Below are 17,187 nucleotides of genomic sequence, written 5' to 3'. Positions count from 1 at the left end.
CAAGAAAACTTCAAGGGTAAAAGTTTCTAACCATCTCTATATTTGCAAGAGAGGAAGTCACTTTCTAAAGCTCAGAACAAAATGAAGTGAGTGTGGTCTAAAGTTCAAGATGTCATGAGTAGTTGGAGCAAACCCAGGAGGTGGGAGCACTTGATATTTTAAGAGAGCAGAGCCTAAGAGTCACATTGCCCAATGGGGACTCTCAGTCATCTATTTCCCTTTGCTTCCCCCTCCCTGCTTCCAGCAATACTCAGTTTTCAAACTGGGGCTCAGAAGAAAAACGAGGTTAGGTAAGACGGGTAGGGTATTAATAGGAATTTGGCAATACCGCATCTAGGTTGATAGAAGTTCTCTGAGCCTCCACATCAAGCACAAACATGTTAAAAAACTATGCACATGTATTACAGCTTAGAAGAAACAAAAAAGAAGGTAAAAGGCAGGAAGGGAAAAAAACTGAAGAAATGAATAGGGCACAAAAATAGCAAAGAACCCAGCCTTAAAAAAAAAAACTCAAGTCAAAGAAATTTTCAAGGGCTTCTTCATAATAAACAACTTAAAAACAACACAATCTTAATTAAAACTAATCTCTAAAGCAAGATTGAGAAGAATAACATGAAAAGGTAATTTGTAGTGGTAAAGAAATAAATTTAGGGCCAATATACCATTACTTAACCAATTCGTTCATTTAAAACATCAAGGAACAGAAGAGATGTTGGCGGAAACAGAATTGCTGACAAAAAGGAAGGTTTGAAATAATTACAGTAAATGATGCAGAGGCAAAAAAAATAACAATTAGAAGATAATAGATACGGAGAACAAAAGAAAATGCAATAGATGGAAAATTGGTGTCATAAAGTAGAGGACCCAATAATTTGACGGAAAAACTCTTCATGGTAATAAATAGAGAAATGTCCCTAAATGAAGAACTTAACCTGCAGATTAAAGGGTATATTGTAATCCAGGAAAACATGATTACGAATGACACCTAGGTGTATCTTGGTTATATTACTTAACTTCAAAAATAAAGAAAAAACCATTCAGCATTTTAGATGAAAAAGCAAGTCGCTTTCAAAGAGGTGGGGGGTAACATCAGACTTTTCTACAGTAACATTTATTGCCCCAATATAATAAAAAATGACCAAAAAATTCAAATGAAAGTGTTCCCTAAGGATATTACCTCCAACCAAGTTGTTTTTCAAGAATGAAAAAAACAGGCAGACATTCTCAAACATTAAAGGAAACAACTGAAAAAATACTGCACTCACAAATCCTTCCTGTTGAAATAAAAAGAGAAAATACTGTACAAGTATATCCAGCCAATCAAAAAATACTAAGAGATCATGGAGCAATATTTGCAAAGTTCTGAGGGAAAGAAATTGTGAACCTAGCCAAGTAATCTCTGAAGTATAAAAACAAGACAGGTATTCTCAAGCACTGAAGTATGCAAGAACTCAGGGGATGCGGCAATTATAGCAAAGATTACCTGACCATACCATTCAGTCAATCAAGGGACTGATCAACTAAAGAATGGAGAAGCCACAGTATTGGTAATGAGGCCTAAAACCGTTTAAATATAGAACTAAACAAAGTAGGAGAGAATGTAAATGTTAGAAACCTTGACTACATAGTACAGAATACAATGAACCAAAACCAGGAAGTGGGAGAAAGTGGGAGTGTTAATCCCCTCATCTTTGATGCCAGGGAGTCAATAAATAAGACTTTCAAAATTCAAACGTGTAGTTTAAAAAACAACCTGTCCAATTTATTTATGTTCTTTATTCTTTATCATCTTTTTTTAAAAACTCATCTCTTACAGTGAAGCATTTATCTGATATTCAGCAACTCCTTCACTTCTTTCAAATACTCTTTTTAAATTCAAGTAAAACTATATGAATAATTATTCAGAATAGCACAAAAAATGTGATCTTATTTTTATAAAGTTGTTTCTATATATGTATACAGCTTTCAGAAGTGCACAGAACAGGGCTTCCCAGACTTACACATGTCTAAGAATCACCTGGAAAGCGTATTAAATTGGGTTGCTGGGCCCCATCCCTAGAGATTCTGGTTCAGTACATTTGGGATGGGGCCCAAGAACCTTCATTTTTCACAAGCTCCAAGCTGAGACCAAGGCTGCCATTCAACAAACTACAAGGAGCAGCACCAGCACAGAGAAATCCCTGGAATGAAATGCACCTACTTATCTTTGATGGTAATGAAATATAGGGTGTTGTTTTCAAACTTTCTTCTTCATATTTTCTTAGGTATTGTTTACATTTCTGTACAATAAATGTTTCATTTTTACCCAAACAATAAGTCATTATTCTAAAGAAAGTTAGAAGCAAGAAACATGAACCCGTTTATACCTACAATTTATTCAGAAGCTTTTTCTGAGATCTTTAACTTTTTTTCCTCAGAAAAAATAGAACTGTTTTATTAAACTCACCTACTCTCAAAAAGTTACAAGAGTTTTTCTCTATAAAGTGGTTACAACAAAAGAAACTGATAATTGCTATTTTAAAAAGAGGCATACATTTTCCCACCTTACCAAATTTAAATTAAATTAACACCAATGTAATAATTCAAGTCCTATCATCAGTCAGAGCTATCGGAAATGTACGAAAAAATCCATGCCTACTGTAAGGACCAAAATAGTCCAAATCAACACTAATTTGAAAACATGAGGACAATGTTGTTTGTTATATACCGTTTCCCCGAAAACAAGCCCTAGCCGGACAATCAGCTCTAATGCATCTTTTGGAGCAAAAATTAATATAAGACCTGGCATTATATTTAATTACATTATATTATATAAGTTATTTAATATAAGTTATTTATTATAATAAATAAGTTATTCCCAAACATTACTTTAAAATGGTTTTATGGCCTAATGCCAAAGACCCAGCTCAAAGAAGAAATAATGGTATATTTAATTACATTATATTATATTATATATAATGCCAGGTCTTATATTAATTTTTGCTCCAAAAGACGCATTAGAGCTGATTGTCTGGCTAGGGCTTATTTTTGGGGAAACATGGTAATACTTCTAATACTTCTAAGTGCCATAACCACTGATGATATCTGAACGAACCTTCAGTACACTACAATATTTCTTATAAACCATTATGACCCTTTAAATAAGTTATTCCCTAACATTACTTTAAAATGGTTTTATGGCCTAATGCCAAAGACCCAGATCAAAGAAGAAATAATGGTATGGGTCAGACTTACAAAACAAACACTAAATGTTCTGCAAACTAGGAATAAATACGTTACCTAAAAGTTATTTGGGTAAGAAGGAAACAGAAATTCGTTATTAGAAACAGGTCGACTTTATGTAGTTTTCAAGAGGGAGGTTTAGATGTAATTCCACTCAGAGGCAAAAATTTCAAGGATAATCATTATTACTTCTACAGGAAAAAGGCCCAGTAGGCTTGACTTAACTCTATAATACCTTATCACAACATTTATAAAAAAATAAAAATTATTTTAAGTTCAGTAGCAGAAAAACAAAATGTAACAATTAATTTAAAAGGAATAAATTTGCTGGGATTAGACTCCAAAAGCCCTTAAATAACTCTAAATGACTCCCTAAGAAAACTGGATTAGAAAGTAATCAGAAATAAGGTCTCTGCAGAGTATAACCAATCAAAAATATACTTACAAGTAGAATGTCTCAATTTTTCCTAAATTTCCGTATTTTAACAACTTTTGTTTCTACCAAAAACCTTAAATCAATCAATAAAATTTCAAATTCTATTATGTATCCAGTTAAAAGTACCAAGTACTTTTAATATCTTACATCTGCCAAAGAAACATGAGAACCCAGTATTTTTCCTCTTTCAAACCAAAAAAATATTTTTTTCTAGGGTAAAGCTTTAATACTCATTTCAGATATTCCCCTAGTACATTTATTGAAAAATGTTTAAGAACTATATTCTGGTTATTAATATTGTCATTTCTTACCAGGATCTGCTAACCCAGTGGTCTCTAACAGTATGTAATCAAATTTCCCCTTCTTCTGCATCAAATTCTCAATAGCTCTAAGGCCATTGTCCCTGGAGAATACCAAAACATAATATATAGTTGATTGCCTGAATACTTAAAATGATCATTACAAGCATTTAAAAATATATTCAGCAACCTGAGACAAAAATATCTTTAGGCATCTGAAAATTTAACTCACTCTCAAGTTTCTAACAAAATTTCTGTCCAATATTTACCAATAAGGGAAAAAATACATGCATATATACTGATAGATAAAAAGAAATCAGATTCATGATGAGTTAATACTTTATTAAAGTTAAAAGCAGAGGAAATTTTAATATATCTGACTAAAGTAAGTCAGAATCTGTTATTTTCATAGCTTTATGAAAGAAAAAAAATCAACATCCAAAATAATGATAAAATTTATAAATTACAGTAGATTAGTAACAGCTAACAAAATACTACCATTAAACATTTTTAATTCTATTCTGCATTAGAGTATCAGGCTTTAATTTCCCTTTTCTTATAATATCAAAAGTGCAAGAAAATAATTAATGGATTGCATTTTGGTTGTTCAAGAAAATGTTATGATTTTAGCCTTGTTAATATACTTGACTCAAAGTCAAAAACTAAGATAGTAAATGATGTAGAATAAATTCAATTCACTAGAATACACAAAATCCACAGTATAACAGGTCTTAACTTTCCTAATTCACTCAACAAATATTTGAATGACTACTACTCGTATGTGTCAGATCCTTTTCTGACACATATATGTAAGGTCTGTGGTATATTAGTGAATAAAACAGACACTGTCCTTGGAAACTATAACTGGTGGAACATAATGTGAGGATTTTCTCTTTTTTGATGGTCATTTATTTTTGTTCTTAGATGGTGAATTCTTAGAACTAAGACCAATCACTTATTAAACTCAGAATTGTTCTTTATACATGAAATGAGACTTTCATGCACCACAGAGATTATTAAATAAACCCTGACATCAAAACAATAAAAAACTCAATGAAAGGGCAAAGCATTAGAGCACATAGAAAAACAAATACGATAGCAAGAAATACTTTAAGAAAATATATTCTAATAAGCCTGATTTTCTACTTGAAAATACAATACTGTGTAAATTCAGTTAAATTACACACACAAAACAATCAAAGCTGAAAATATGATCAGTAAATATTTATAGTAAACCAAAGCACACAGTAAAAACATTCCTCACTTTACTGAACAGCAGAGGCAACCGTTTCTAAGTTCCAGCCATTCTTCATAGAGCTCTCCACCTTGGCTCACAGCTAAGGATTTTTCCACTGCACTTCCTGGAATAAGTAAAAAGAAGGAGCTTTGGATTATGTTCACTAGGCAACCAAAAAAAATATGAGGATACTCAATAATGAAGCGGATTTCAAAGTAGAAAATACGTTTTATAACTTTTATTCTTTCATTCTATTCATGCAGCCTCAATATTTTAAACTATACTACTCTACATTATTTTAACTTTTATTTAAGAGGATTTAAGCCCCTAAAAAGGAAAACTCAAAATTAATGAATCAATTACTTCCTCTTTAGGCCTCTTCCTTGCACACTCCCATTTCCTAATAAAGTAGCTATTTCAAAGGCACTCTCTCTACTCTGTCTTGTCCATGGCCAACTTTCCAGATAGAATAGTGTTTTATATATAAAGTTTTTATATGCCCTTCAACCTCTTAAGGGCTTTATCTATATTTTTCTTTTCATTCTTCCTCTAAACTACCTTTGTTTCTATTAGACAGCTACTCAGTACCCCCAGTATGAATTAAAAAACTTAGTTCATTTGAGGAAGTTTGCTTGGCCAATGTGCTCATTTAAAAATTAAATTTTAGTCAAATACACAAAAGTTTACTTGAGAAAAAATAAAGTATATTTCAGATTCTGATGTACTTGTTATTATATAAGAATGATTTCAAATGTCTTATTTTTCCTCCAATAAAGAAATACACCAAAGCCAGGGAAATTTTCCAAATGTCTAGCAAAGCAAATGGCCAAAAAAAGTGAGTAATTTTTCATTTATATATTTTTTGTTTATATTTCAGTTAGGTGATGATAAAGCTTTGAAAGGGGTTGCTACAGAATTCAAGGTGTAGAGAACATTAACAAAATGTGAAGGAAAGTATTTCAAATGCTGTAAAGGACAAAATTGTGAAAAATTATCCAAAAAGAATGAAGAAAAACAGTAGGAAATAATAAATGTAATCAGTGTCCAAAAGAAGATCAGTTAATAAGCAGCTAGACTATAAGAAAAACTTAGGATTTTTATTTTGTCCAGCAAGACTTTTCTCTTTAGTTAATTGAAACCAGAAATTATGTTTAATAGGCCTCCCATCCTGTTCATAAAACCTAGTTTTACTAATTTACAACTAAAGATATAGTATACCATAAGAAATATCCCAACAAGTTACATTTTTCAGTTAAAAGTAAGCTTTTATTAAAATTCACACATGAGAGAAACTTATAAAAGTAATCAAAGAACTGTGTCTAATACTGCTGTATAGATTTTTTAAAACTATAATTCAATATTAAAGACAAAAAATTGGAATGTTATATTGCATGTATTTTCACAGACAACTGAAGTTTCTTGAGGATGAAGAGCATATGTTCAACTTATTTTTAAACTCTTCAGTTTTAACTGCTTTGCAGACAATAAACATTCAACAAGGTAAATTTGTAATAACTGACGCTTTTTCAAATTTTTCAAAAGTTGCAATTAAACAATATATTCAGTAAAAAAGCACCTTTCCAGTTCCTGAAAGAACTTTCTTTCATATCATGTATCACAGATTTTTACTTCTGTAGTTATTTGTTTCATGTAAAAATCTAAATTCCATTGTTATGAATTCCAAAGTTATACAAAATAAAATTTTATAGAAATTATCTACTTTCAGTATGCATAATCTGTACAAAGTAAAGCTTGACAGAAATTAATCTAATTTTCCAAAACTATCCACAACAACGTATTCACATAAGGCAGAGGTGTCAAAACTGCAGCCCACGGGCCAACTGCGGTCTGCAATCCATTGTTAATTGGCCCACAGCAAATTCCAAAAATATATTTAGTTTACTTAAATAAACCAGGTGAGGCAGTATGTACTTCACCTCAAGTGAGTGGCCTGGATGTTTGTGTATTTTACCGCATTATGGCCCTTGGTAAAAAACGTTGAAGAAAGTTTGGACACCCCTAACATAAGGCATTGCATTTTCACTTTCAAATATGGAATATCAATTCACAAGTAGAATAAACTGTCCCATAAATTCTTGCAGCATGGCATTTATTGAACTTTACTTACCTTCCCCGAATTCATTTAAAATAACTGCTATTCGTTTACTATGTTGCTCTGTTAAAATATAGTTCAGAAGTGTAGTCTTCCCAGCACCTATAAAATATGTTTTAAATAACAAAATTGAAAGATTAATTAACACAAAAAGATATAAAGAGTCCCAATGTTTTTAAAAATGTACATGCTATTTTTCAAATATTATTTAACTAAAACTATTCCAGAGGTAAAGTACCCTTTGAAATGTATTAAAAATGTTTTGTTGACATAACATTTTATATTTACAAATACTTCTACAAGTTGGATTGCACAGCTTTCTTCAACCTCGTGAATAACGTGCCTTCTACATAACTTGTAATACAGTTAATATAAGGGCATCTTAATTCTTTATTATATAAAAAATTATTGAAGTAATGGCTTCCAAGGAACAAAGTACTCATGTAGTTTATAAAATGTAAAATATTTAAAGCCCTTTGCATGAGGATATTTCTTAGCCAAGAATATACTGTTTAATTCCCTAAAATTTACATATAAAGACCTTTTATTTTAACATTCGTCATTAACCAGACATGACTTAAAACTGACTATATAGCTATTTTTAGTATGCTTAAAGCAATCTATAAAACTGATTTTATATATGTATCACACACACAGAAAATGGAGAATGGCTATAGAAAATGATAAGACAGAATATTATTCAAAAAGATAAACTCATAAAGCTATACTAACTTTATCCAGTAGGGGGCATGTTAAACCTAATATGTTCAGCTGAAATAGAAGAAAAACATTTGTCTTGTGAGCCACAGACACCAAAGTTCAGAGGAAAAAAAAAACAACCCTAACTGCACAGCAGTATAGTTCAATTGTATAAATATATCATTTATCTATTTTTATGTTGGTGGACATTTGGGTTGTTTCTGCTATTACAAACAGTGCTAAGAACTTTTACATGTAGGTTATACACATCTTCTGAAGTAAATTTACAAGATTTCTACGGTATAACTAGGAGGGACTTACTGAGAAGTAGGGTATTAATATCTTCAACAATTTTGGGGTCATTTTCCTTTAAAAGCCATTGAAGGGATGGAAGGCTTGTTTAGTGTTTTAGGAAACTCAACATCACTAAAGTGTGACATATAGAATGGGAGGGACAGACCTTAAGGTGGCAGGGCAATGAAGAAATTCTTAAAATTAGTCCAAGTGTATGACAGAGGCCCTGAACACGGGTGCTGCACCAGGTAGTGGCAGTGAAAATGGAAAGGAATGAGATGGAAGAGACCTAGTAAAATTACTACAGCTTAACAATTAACCATATTATGAAGCAATTTCATTCATTCAAAAGTCCACTATGGACCAGATTTTATGCTGGGCCCTTGTGAAAAGTGTACAAGACAAACACAATCCGTCTCTACCTTCATGAAACTTAGGAACATTAAAGGAGTAGGATGTGGAGTGGAATTCAGATCAATAGAGAGGCAATCATGTCACAGGATGGTACACTTACTAGATGTGTAAGGTGTTATGGAGCACCTAAGAGAGACATCTAGCCAGAGAAGTAAGAGCAAGAAGAAGAAAAATATACCAGGAGCAAAAATACTTGGCATCTTGTAGAAGTAAAAGTAGTTCAGTGTGGATGGGCCACAGTTTCACAGGCTAGAGAGGGTATCAAGAGCCAGATCACATAGGACCTTGTAATTCACATTAAGGAATTTGAACTTTAACCCAAATGGGAACCACTGAAGGGTGTGACACAATCAGATTGACACTTATAAAGATCATTATGTAAAAGAATATATTAAACGAAAGGTTGACTAGGAAGCTTTTAGAGTATTCCAGGTGGTTGGGATCATAGGAGCAGGAGGATGAGGGAATGGTAACATGAAATTTTGGACCTGTTGAATTTGAGATGTCTGTGGGACATCAAAATAGAACCTATCTGGGTATGAAGTTCAAAGGATGGAGGGGGGCAACGGTTAAAAAGGAGAAGCCTGGGCGGCCGGTTAGCTCAGTTGGTTAGAGCGCGGTGCTCTTAACAAAGTTGCCGGTTTGATTCCCGTGGGCCACTGTGAGCTGCATCCTCCACAACTAGATTGAAACAACTACTTGACTTGGAGCTGATGGGTCCTGGAAGAACACATTTAAACAAAAGGTTAAAAAAAAAAAAGGAGAAGCCAAAGAAGCAGGTGGAAATATTAGAAAAATGTGATAGAAGCCGCAAGAACAATGTCCCAAGAAAGAAAATGGTCAAGAATAAGCAGTGAAACTATCCCCTAGATTCAGCAACAAGGCTGCTGGCATGAGTCCTCACTCCTAAGCTTCAGACCATCATCTCCAATGCTCTACTAACCTACCAAGTGAGCAAAATGGGGACAGCAGAGGGGCAAGTCTGAACTACACTGTTTCGGGCAAGGAATCTGCTCAACTTCTCAGGAGAGCAGCCTCTGAGTAACAGTGGGAAAACACCGAAAATAAGTACCTTTATTAGTCCTGAGGAAAAATGAGAATACACCTACAGTCTACAAAGCAAAAACTGGGAAACACCAGTGATTTAATTCTATTTCTGTAAAAGGCCCTCAGGAGCACCAAGTTGCCTATGTCTCTAGGAGCATCTAGGAATGGTATTACTTTCCGGAAATCATGTCAATTTTCTTACATTTCTTAACTCTTCCCATACTTGTAATATGGTCATATATTTATTCTAGCCCTTTTATTTAACTGTAAGGTTTTAAAATACTTCTTCTCAAACTTTTCCAATAAAGTACTTCTAGTGTAAGCGCATAAACTGTCCTTCAGGAAATTGCAGCATGTTTACAAACCTACGAATTCAAGTGTCTCTGTGCACTCCTGACCGGCCTCAGTTTGAGAAACACCAGTCTTGGAGGGCAGAGATTTTATTCTTACTTTCTCCTACAGTGCTTTACAAACAGATCTCAGAAAAATGTTTGATTGGCTGGAAGAGACTGGCTTGTGGAGAAAGGGAATCCGCTGAGGAATGGGTGGCATTTTCCGGGCAGGACACTCTTTACTGGTAATTGACTTACGAGGTAGGTATGTCCGGCCCCATTTTGCAGATGAGAAAACCAACTCAAACAGGTGGCGGGTATTATTTCCATTTTCAAGTGAGGTAGATGAGCTTCAGAAAGGCAAGATACCTTGTTAAAGGTCACATGGATAATTAAGGGGTTGGATCTGGGCTTCAGACAGCAACACCGGAACTAGTTTCAAAATGCAAGGTTAACTTTCAACCTCACTTGATAAATATGAATCTAACGCGGAAGAGTCTGAGCATCATTAACCCCCAGGATGAGAAGCATCCCATATGGGGAGCAAGTGACCCAGCCCCTAACTCAGAGTCATCTGCTATCGACCAGAAAGCCCCACACCTAAAAAGAAGAGGCACAGTCAGCCCCCAAAAATCCCAGGATACCAGCGTTCACAGCATTTTCTGACCGGGATGGTTAGTTACCTAAATACCCGGTGATAATTGTGACTGGGATCTTAGCGCCGGGGCCAGACTTTTCCTCCTCCTCTCTTTGCTTCGTCTCAATGGGAACCAATTCAGGACAATCCTCCTCTGCCTGCTCCTCTTCCTCGTCCACAACGCCAACAGCCTGTAACATCCCGGCCAACAGCACCACACACGTCTCGTTCAGTTCTCCAGGGTTGGGACTAGAACGCCCAGCAACAGCTGCGCACGCCGAGCACGTCACGTCAGGCGCGGCCTTGACGTCCTCACGCCGCGACGCGTGGCTCCTCCCGATTTCGCCCAGATTACCTGGGCTCTGGCTGAGGACCGCCTCGCCCTTTAGACACGCCCCCATAGGAGCTGGGCACGCCCCCAGGGCGTGTTCTCTGAACCTGAGCGGGGCGGGGCGGGGCGGGGCGGTGTTGTTAGTTTGGACCAACCTCCCTCTGACTGTCAGTGGGTGCTCCCGCAGCCTTTCTAGCTAAGAGCAGATGGTAAGGCTGAGATCAAGCTGGTTGGAACCTGGAGTGAGTAGACTGCCTTAAACAGCTCCCACAGGGAGCTGACTTTATCAACTTGACACGTTTTAGTATCATTAAAAAACCTTTTTAATTCATAGGGGAAAGAACGGGAGGCTAAAATAATACAATGTTAATTATAATTTTTCTACCTGAAGTAATAACCAGTGAAACCTTTCTCTTATATAATTACATATTTTATATGTATATCCAAATTTTTACAATGTACATACATTACTTTCATTTATTGTTCTTTGTCATTATTTGTTTGGACCTTAGATAACCTGAGTTCAACCCTTTGCCTCTCCCCAAAGATTGTAACCACTATCATGAATTGATTATGGGCGATTCCTTATACCCTCTTTTCTTTTTAGTTTTATCACATACTATCTATATGTGCCTAGACAATATGCGGTTCAATTTTGCTTGTCTTTGAACTTCATAAAAAGAGTATCACAAAAAATTTAAATTCCTGGGGTTAACTATATTTTTTCAACTCCACCGTTGTATTATATTCGGCAGTATTATGTGACTATACAGCAATTTATGTATCCAATTCCAGTCTATGGTTTCCAGGTTTTGCTCTTATAAACAGCACTGAATGAACCTTCAGCATTGCATTACTGCCTGAACAGAAACTGTTACAGCCCTGTCCACCTTCTCTTACGTATTTCTTAGGCACATTCTTGCAGATTCCCTTACTTGGCTCTGGCTGACGGTCCTGTTAAAGTCACTTATCTCTCATAAAGAGGAGCCTGTGACCTATAAAGCTGGCTCAGTCAAGGTGATCAACAAGTACTGCTGTAACAGTATGGAGCCTCAGTCAAAAGCAAAAAGTTTTACCCAGTGGTCAAAAGTCAAATGCACCCCAAATGTCCATCATCTAACGAATGAATAAACAAAATTCAGTATATCCATATAATGGAAAATTATCTCACAATAAACATGAATAAAGTACTGATACCTGCTACAAGATATATTAACCTTGAAATAATCATGCTGAGTGAAAGAAGGCATTCAGACACCACATATTGCATGATTCCATATATATGAAATGTCCAGAATAGGCAAATCTATATAAACAGAAGATAGATTTGTTGTTAACAGGGGCTGGGGGACTGAGGGCAGGCAGCACATGAGTACATTTTGGGGTGATGAATATGTTCTAAAATTGATTGTGGTGATGGTAACACAACTCTGAATATACTAAAAACCACCACTGAATTGTATGCCTTAAAGTAGGTATATGGAATATGAATTTTATCCCAATAAAGCTGCTATAAAAAAAGTTAAAAGCTCATCTGTGCATCAAAATGTGGTGGTGCCAGTGTGAATTTGCAGAGAAGCACTGCCTTCAGGTCCTGCCTCCAGTAGTTTTAAGTCCTGGCTTTCTGAGCAGAGTTGAGTTAGAAGCTATTTGTGGTGATTTCCCAATTGAGCCATACATAAGTGCGAGTATAAATATTCCAGCTTAATAAAATCTTTCCTTTAGCCCATTTCCATAATACTCTTCATCAAGATATCTATTTATGAATTTTGTGGAGTTGTGCCATTTTCTTTTCTGACTCTAGTAATTGGACAGAATTTAGCAAGCGTGTGTCTGAAGTGGTGAAGGTTTTGATTTATTCACATATATAGCTTGCAATCTCAGCCCTCCCTACATATCTGGGTATGACTGTTTTTACTTCTATCTTAACACAGGACCTACCAATTTTATCCATTCTACTTGTTGTTTAATCCAAAATGTCTTTTAAAATAAGTTTTAAAATTCCTGAAGTATAGTAGTATAGAACCTATTAGAGTTTCTAATGTAACTTTAAAATTTCCTCAGTTTTGCAATTTTGTTTAGTCTCAGTCACTTTATGGTAAAACATCGACAACAACAATATTAGTGTGTGGATCCCTCACTATCATATAGGCATTGTGTTAAGCACATGAAATGCATTATCTAATTAAATCTTAAAGATAAATATTTGTATGCCCATTTTATAGAAATGGAAACTGAGGCTTAGAAAAGTTAAATATCTTGCTTGAGGTCATACATTTAGTAAATGGCTGCACTGGAGATTAATTCAGGTCTTCCTGACACTAAATTTCATGCTCTTCTAAACCAGGGATGAGCAAAGTTTTTCTGAAAAGGGCCAGGTAGTAAATATTTTAGGTTTCCCAGGTCAATAGACAAATTTGAGAATATTATGTAAGTACTTACATAACAAGAGAGAAAACGTATTTCCACAAACTTTGAAATTTGAATTTCATATAATTTTCATATGTCATGAAATATTATTCTTTTAGTTTTTTTCAACCTATTAAAAATGTAAATTTGTTTTATTTTATTTTTTTATTAGTTTCAGGTGTACAAAACAATGTAATAGACATTCATTCGCCTCACAAAGTGATAATCCTCTGCCCCAATACTACCTTTCTGACGTCATATATAGCTGTTACAGTTCCACTGACTATTCCTTATGCTGTACTCCACATCCTGTGACTATATATATATATATATATATATATATATATATATATGTATATTAAATTATAGTTGACATTCGTTATTATTCAACTTCAGCCTCAGGTGTACACTGCAGTGGTCAGGCACCTACACCGTCCATGAAGTGGTCTCCCCAATAAGACAAGTGTCCATCAAATACCCTACAGAATCTTTACAACATTATTGATTACATTCCCCAAACTGTCTTCCGTATCCCCACGGCAATCTTGTAGTTACGGATTGTGTTTTCTAATCTCCTCACCTTCTCCCTCATCCCCACCCCCCTTCCATCTGGCAACCCTCAGTTTTTTCTCTGTATATCTGAAACTGTTTCTGATTAGTTTGTACATTTATTCTATTCTTTAGATTCCACATATAAGTGAGATCATATGATATTTGTCTTTCTCCATCTGACTTATTTCTGTAAAAAATTTTTAAAAATGTGAAAATCATTCTTAATTTGTAGGCTCTACAGAAAGGGGCAGCAAACCATAGTGTGCCAACTAGTGATCTAAGCTAATATGCACTACCTCGTTAAGCTGAATTAGATGAAATTTTGCAAAAATAGGTCAGCCTTGCTGTTTTAAACTCAGTTTGTAAATCATCATTGCAACAACCCCCTGCCCTTAAAGTGTTAGGTACCAGAGTTATTACGGTGCTAACAATTCAGAGGAAGGTATGAAGCTCTAAAAATTTATTTCTCCAACAGCACTGGTACTTGGACTTGGAGAGACCCGAATGAGGCAGCATTTGAGTTTTTACACTGTGGTAGGAGCCCTCATGCGTTGGAGCAGAGCAGAGCCAAAAAGCTCTCAAGCTGTCTGGATTCCTGCAGCTCCGCTTCCGGGCAATAGCCCTGCATATGTCCTTTGGCACAATTCCCTGCCCCTCCCCTTTGCCTCATTTTCTTCCTTTGAATAGTTTTGACAGTTGCCATGAGAAAAAGTGAGGACTGTAGCTTTATCCAAATCTGAGGAGAACTAAAAATAATGCCAACTTAGTTTTGTTTTGTTTGGTATTTGTTTTCTTTCTCAATTTTGCAACGTTCTGCAATGCAAAGAACCCACCAGTGGCCAGGAATAGCTACTGGTTTAGAGGAAAGGAAACTGAGGATTTCGAAATTATCCTAGTTCGTTTTACATAGCTTTGGTTGATAGACAGATAGATAAATAATTAAGTAAGTAAATAAATAAATAAAATATTTCTTAAACACTTAATACTTATTGATTTATGTGCTGTTTTCATTACTAGCACATGAACTTAGTGGGAACACGTCTGTAAGGTCAGAGGCCAATGGCTTTCATTCTTGCAACTACTTTAATTAAGATAGAATATCAATACTCAAGTAACATAGAGTCCTCTGTTAAAATATAAAACCATTGTAAGGACATGAAACAATATTTTCTTCCTCAGAATAGTGAAGGAGAATGGCAGGTGAAATATGTACATTTCAGTGCTTTCAGAGAGTGTTACTTTCATTTCAAAGGTTGTCAGTAATATTATTTAAATTCATTACCTTAAGTTGTTAAACCATGTTATTACTAAGACTTAGCTCACAGTCCAGTCACTTATAAATCAGTTTCCCACAAAATAAAAACAGTAATAAAAAAAAGGAAAGCACTACTCAAAGCCTGAGGGCTGGCAAACTTGAGTGGTGCACTATTCTATAAAATACACTGTCAGGCAAGGAGTGGACATTGAACAGAGCTAAAATAAAATGTTGTGCAATGATTTATGTTGTAATAGTTTAGGAGACAGTCTAAATAATATCCTCTTCTATCGTCAGTAGAAATTTAAAAGTGACATTTGTGGCTTTATTTAAGTTCCACTTTCTAATTTTTGTAGTTTTAGAGAAGTGTATGCCAAAATCCACGAGCAGCTGCTCATGATTTCTTAAATGTAAATAAAGACGCAGAAACAAAAATGAAATATCTCCATTCTTTCTTCCTCTTACTATTCCTCCAAATCCTCTCAAAGAGTGTTTAGTTGCATGTAACTGAAATACTGTGCTTTCAGCAAAGCCAGGTCTTCCTGGTTTCAAGGCTAGGGTCTTCTGAGTCCCATAGCTCTGTCTCTCAATTATGCACCATAATTTCACTCTTGGAGAAAGATTTAAGAACTTTCTTTAGACTGGGTTACTTTCTTTTCTCTTATTATTTTACTGTTTCCTTTCTGCCCTGAGTCTCATTGTAGGCTGCTCCAAATACAGGGCAGCAGATGGATTCAACCCATCCAGTTACTTCCGGACCTCCATCTCAATTACATAATCTTTCTTTAGTGAACTTCCTTTACTTCAACATCTTTCAGCATACTTACTCTTTCTACAAACTACCTTTACGTTTTTTTCAGCAGTCCTTCCAAACTTATGTGTATCATAACATGAAATTTTCTGAATTAGATATTGTGTTACTCATCCTCCCCTTCTTTCACAATAGCGGAACCCCTGATTTTCAAGCTACGGGTAGGGACATGACCTCCAGTATAAAGACTGTGCTAGACTTCCCAATCTTCCTTGCAGCTAGTTATGGCCATGTAAAGATGTTCTGGCTAATGGAATGTGTGCAGAGTACCACGTGGCAGTTTCCTGGAACTTAGCTTCCTTCATTCCTTCCTTCATCTTGCTGCCTGGTATGTAGGAGTGATGGCTGGAGCACTTCTTGTTTACTGAGAATGGGAGCCACGTGCTACAGGTGGGGGAGGGAGCAAGGACCTGGAAGCAGCTTGCCCCTGAGGACTGCATGGAGAGGAAAAGGACCTTCTGTGTTGTTTAAATTTCTGTTTATGCCACTGAAACTAAACCTAATCAATAGAGGGGTTTATTTGTTTAATCATCTTTAAAATAAAGTAAATAACACCTGAATGTATTCTAATTAGAAAAAAAAAATCAAACAGTAGTAAAAGTATTTAGGGTAAAAAGTGAAAATCTCTCTTAGTACCCTTAGTCTCATTCCCATTTATTACTGTTACGTAACCATGGTGAACAATTTAAGACATTAATCCAGAATTTTTTTGTCCAATACTATCTTGGCCACTGTCATGGTAATCTGACATTTTTCTATGCATTTGTATACATTTGTAGCTTTTGTTTTTAACATAAGTAGGAACATACAAATAGACTTTGTTCTGGAACTTGCTTTCTTCAATTAATAACATGGGATGATTTTTCCTTCTCACTGGAGTTAGATCTACATCATTCATTCATCACATGATATTCCTTAATAGAGATATATTATAACTATTTCCTCATCCTTTTGTAAGGGACACATAGATTGATTAGGCACTTCTCCAAAACATGCTCAAAAGGTAAATTCAACAGATTCTTAAGAAATATAAGAAAGTATTCTGACTTCTGACAAGCTAAAGCTTGAGCATTTGATCACAAAATTTATTCCTATTCCA

At 35.1% G+C, this 17,187-nt stretch overlaps 1 protein-coding gene across 1 annotated transcript in view; it reads right to left on the bottom strand.

The window, feature by feature from the left end:
- LOC109446677 (zinc-regulated GTPase metalloprotein activator 1B) overlaps positions 1 to 11,032 on the bottom strand; it is a 41,026-nt gene extending 29,994 nt beyond the window's left edge. The window contains exons 1-4 of the mRNA XM_019730332.2: positions 10,777 to 11,032; positions 7,323 to 7,409; positions 5,222 to 5,318; positions 3,970 to 4,061 (exon numbers count right to left, since the gene is read on the bottom strand). Of these exons, the coding sequence (XP_019585891.1) occupies positions 3,970 to 4,061; positions 5,222 to 5,318; positions 7,323 to 7,409; positions 10,777 to 10,930 (430 nt within the window). The 5' untranslated portion in view covers positions 10,931 to 11,032. The remainder of the gene's footprint in view (positions 1 to 3,969; positions 4,062 to 5,221; positions 5,319 to 7,322; positions 7,410 to 10,776) is intronic.
- Positions 11,033 to 17,187: the final 6,155 nt, after the last annotated feature.

The sequence above is a fragment of the Rhinolophus sinicus genome, linkage group LG04 (assembly GCF_036562045.2).
Source record: "Rhinolophus sinicus isolate RSC01 linkage group LG04, ASM3656204v1, whole genome shotgun sequence".
NCBI classification, from domain to species: domain Eukaryota; kingdom Metazoa; phylum Chordata; class Mammalia; order Chiroptera; family Rhinolophidae; genus Rhinolophus; species Rhinolophus sinicus.
This window is presented reverse-complemented; position numbering and strand designations above follow the sequence as displayed.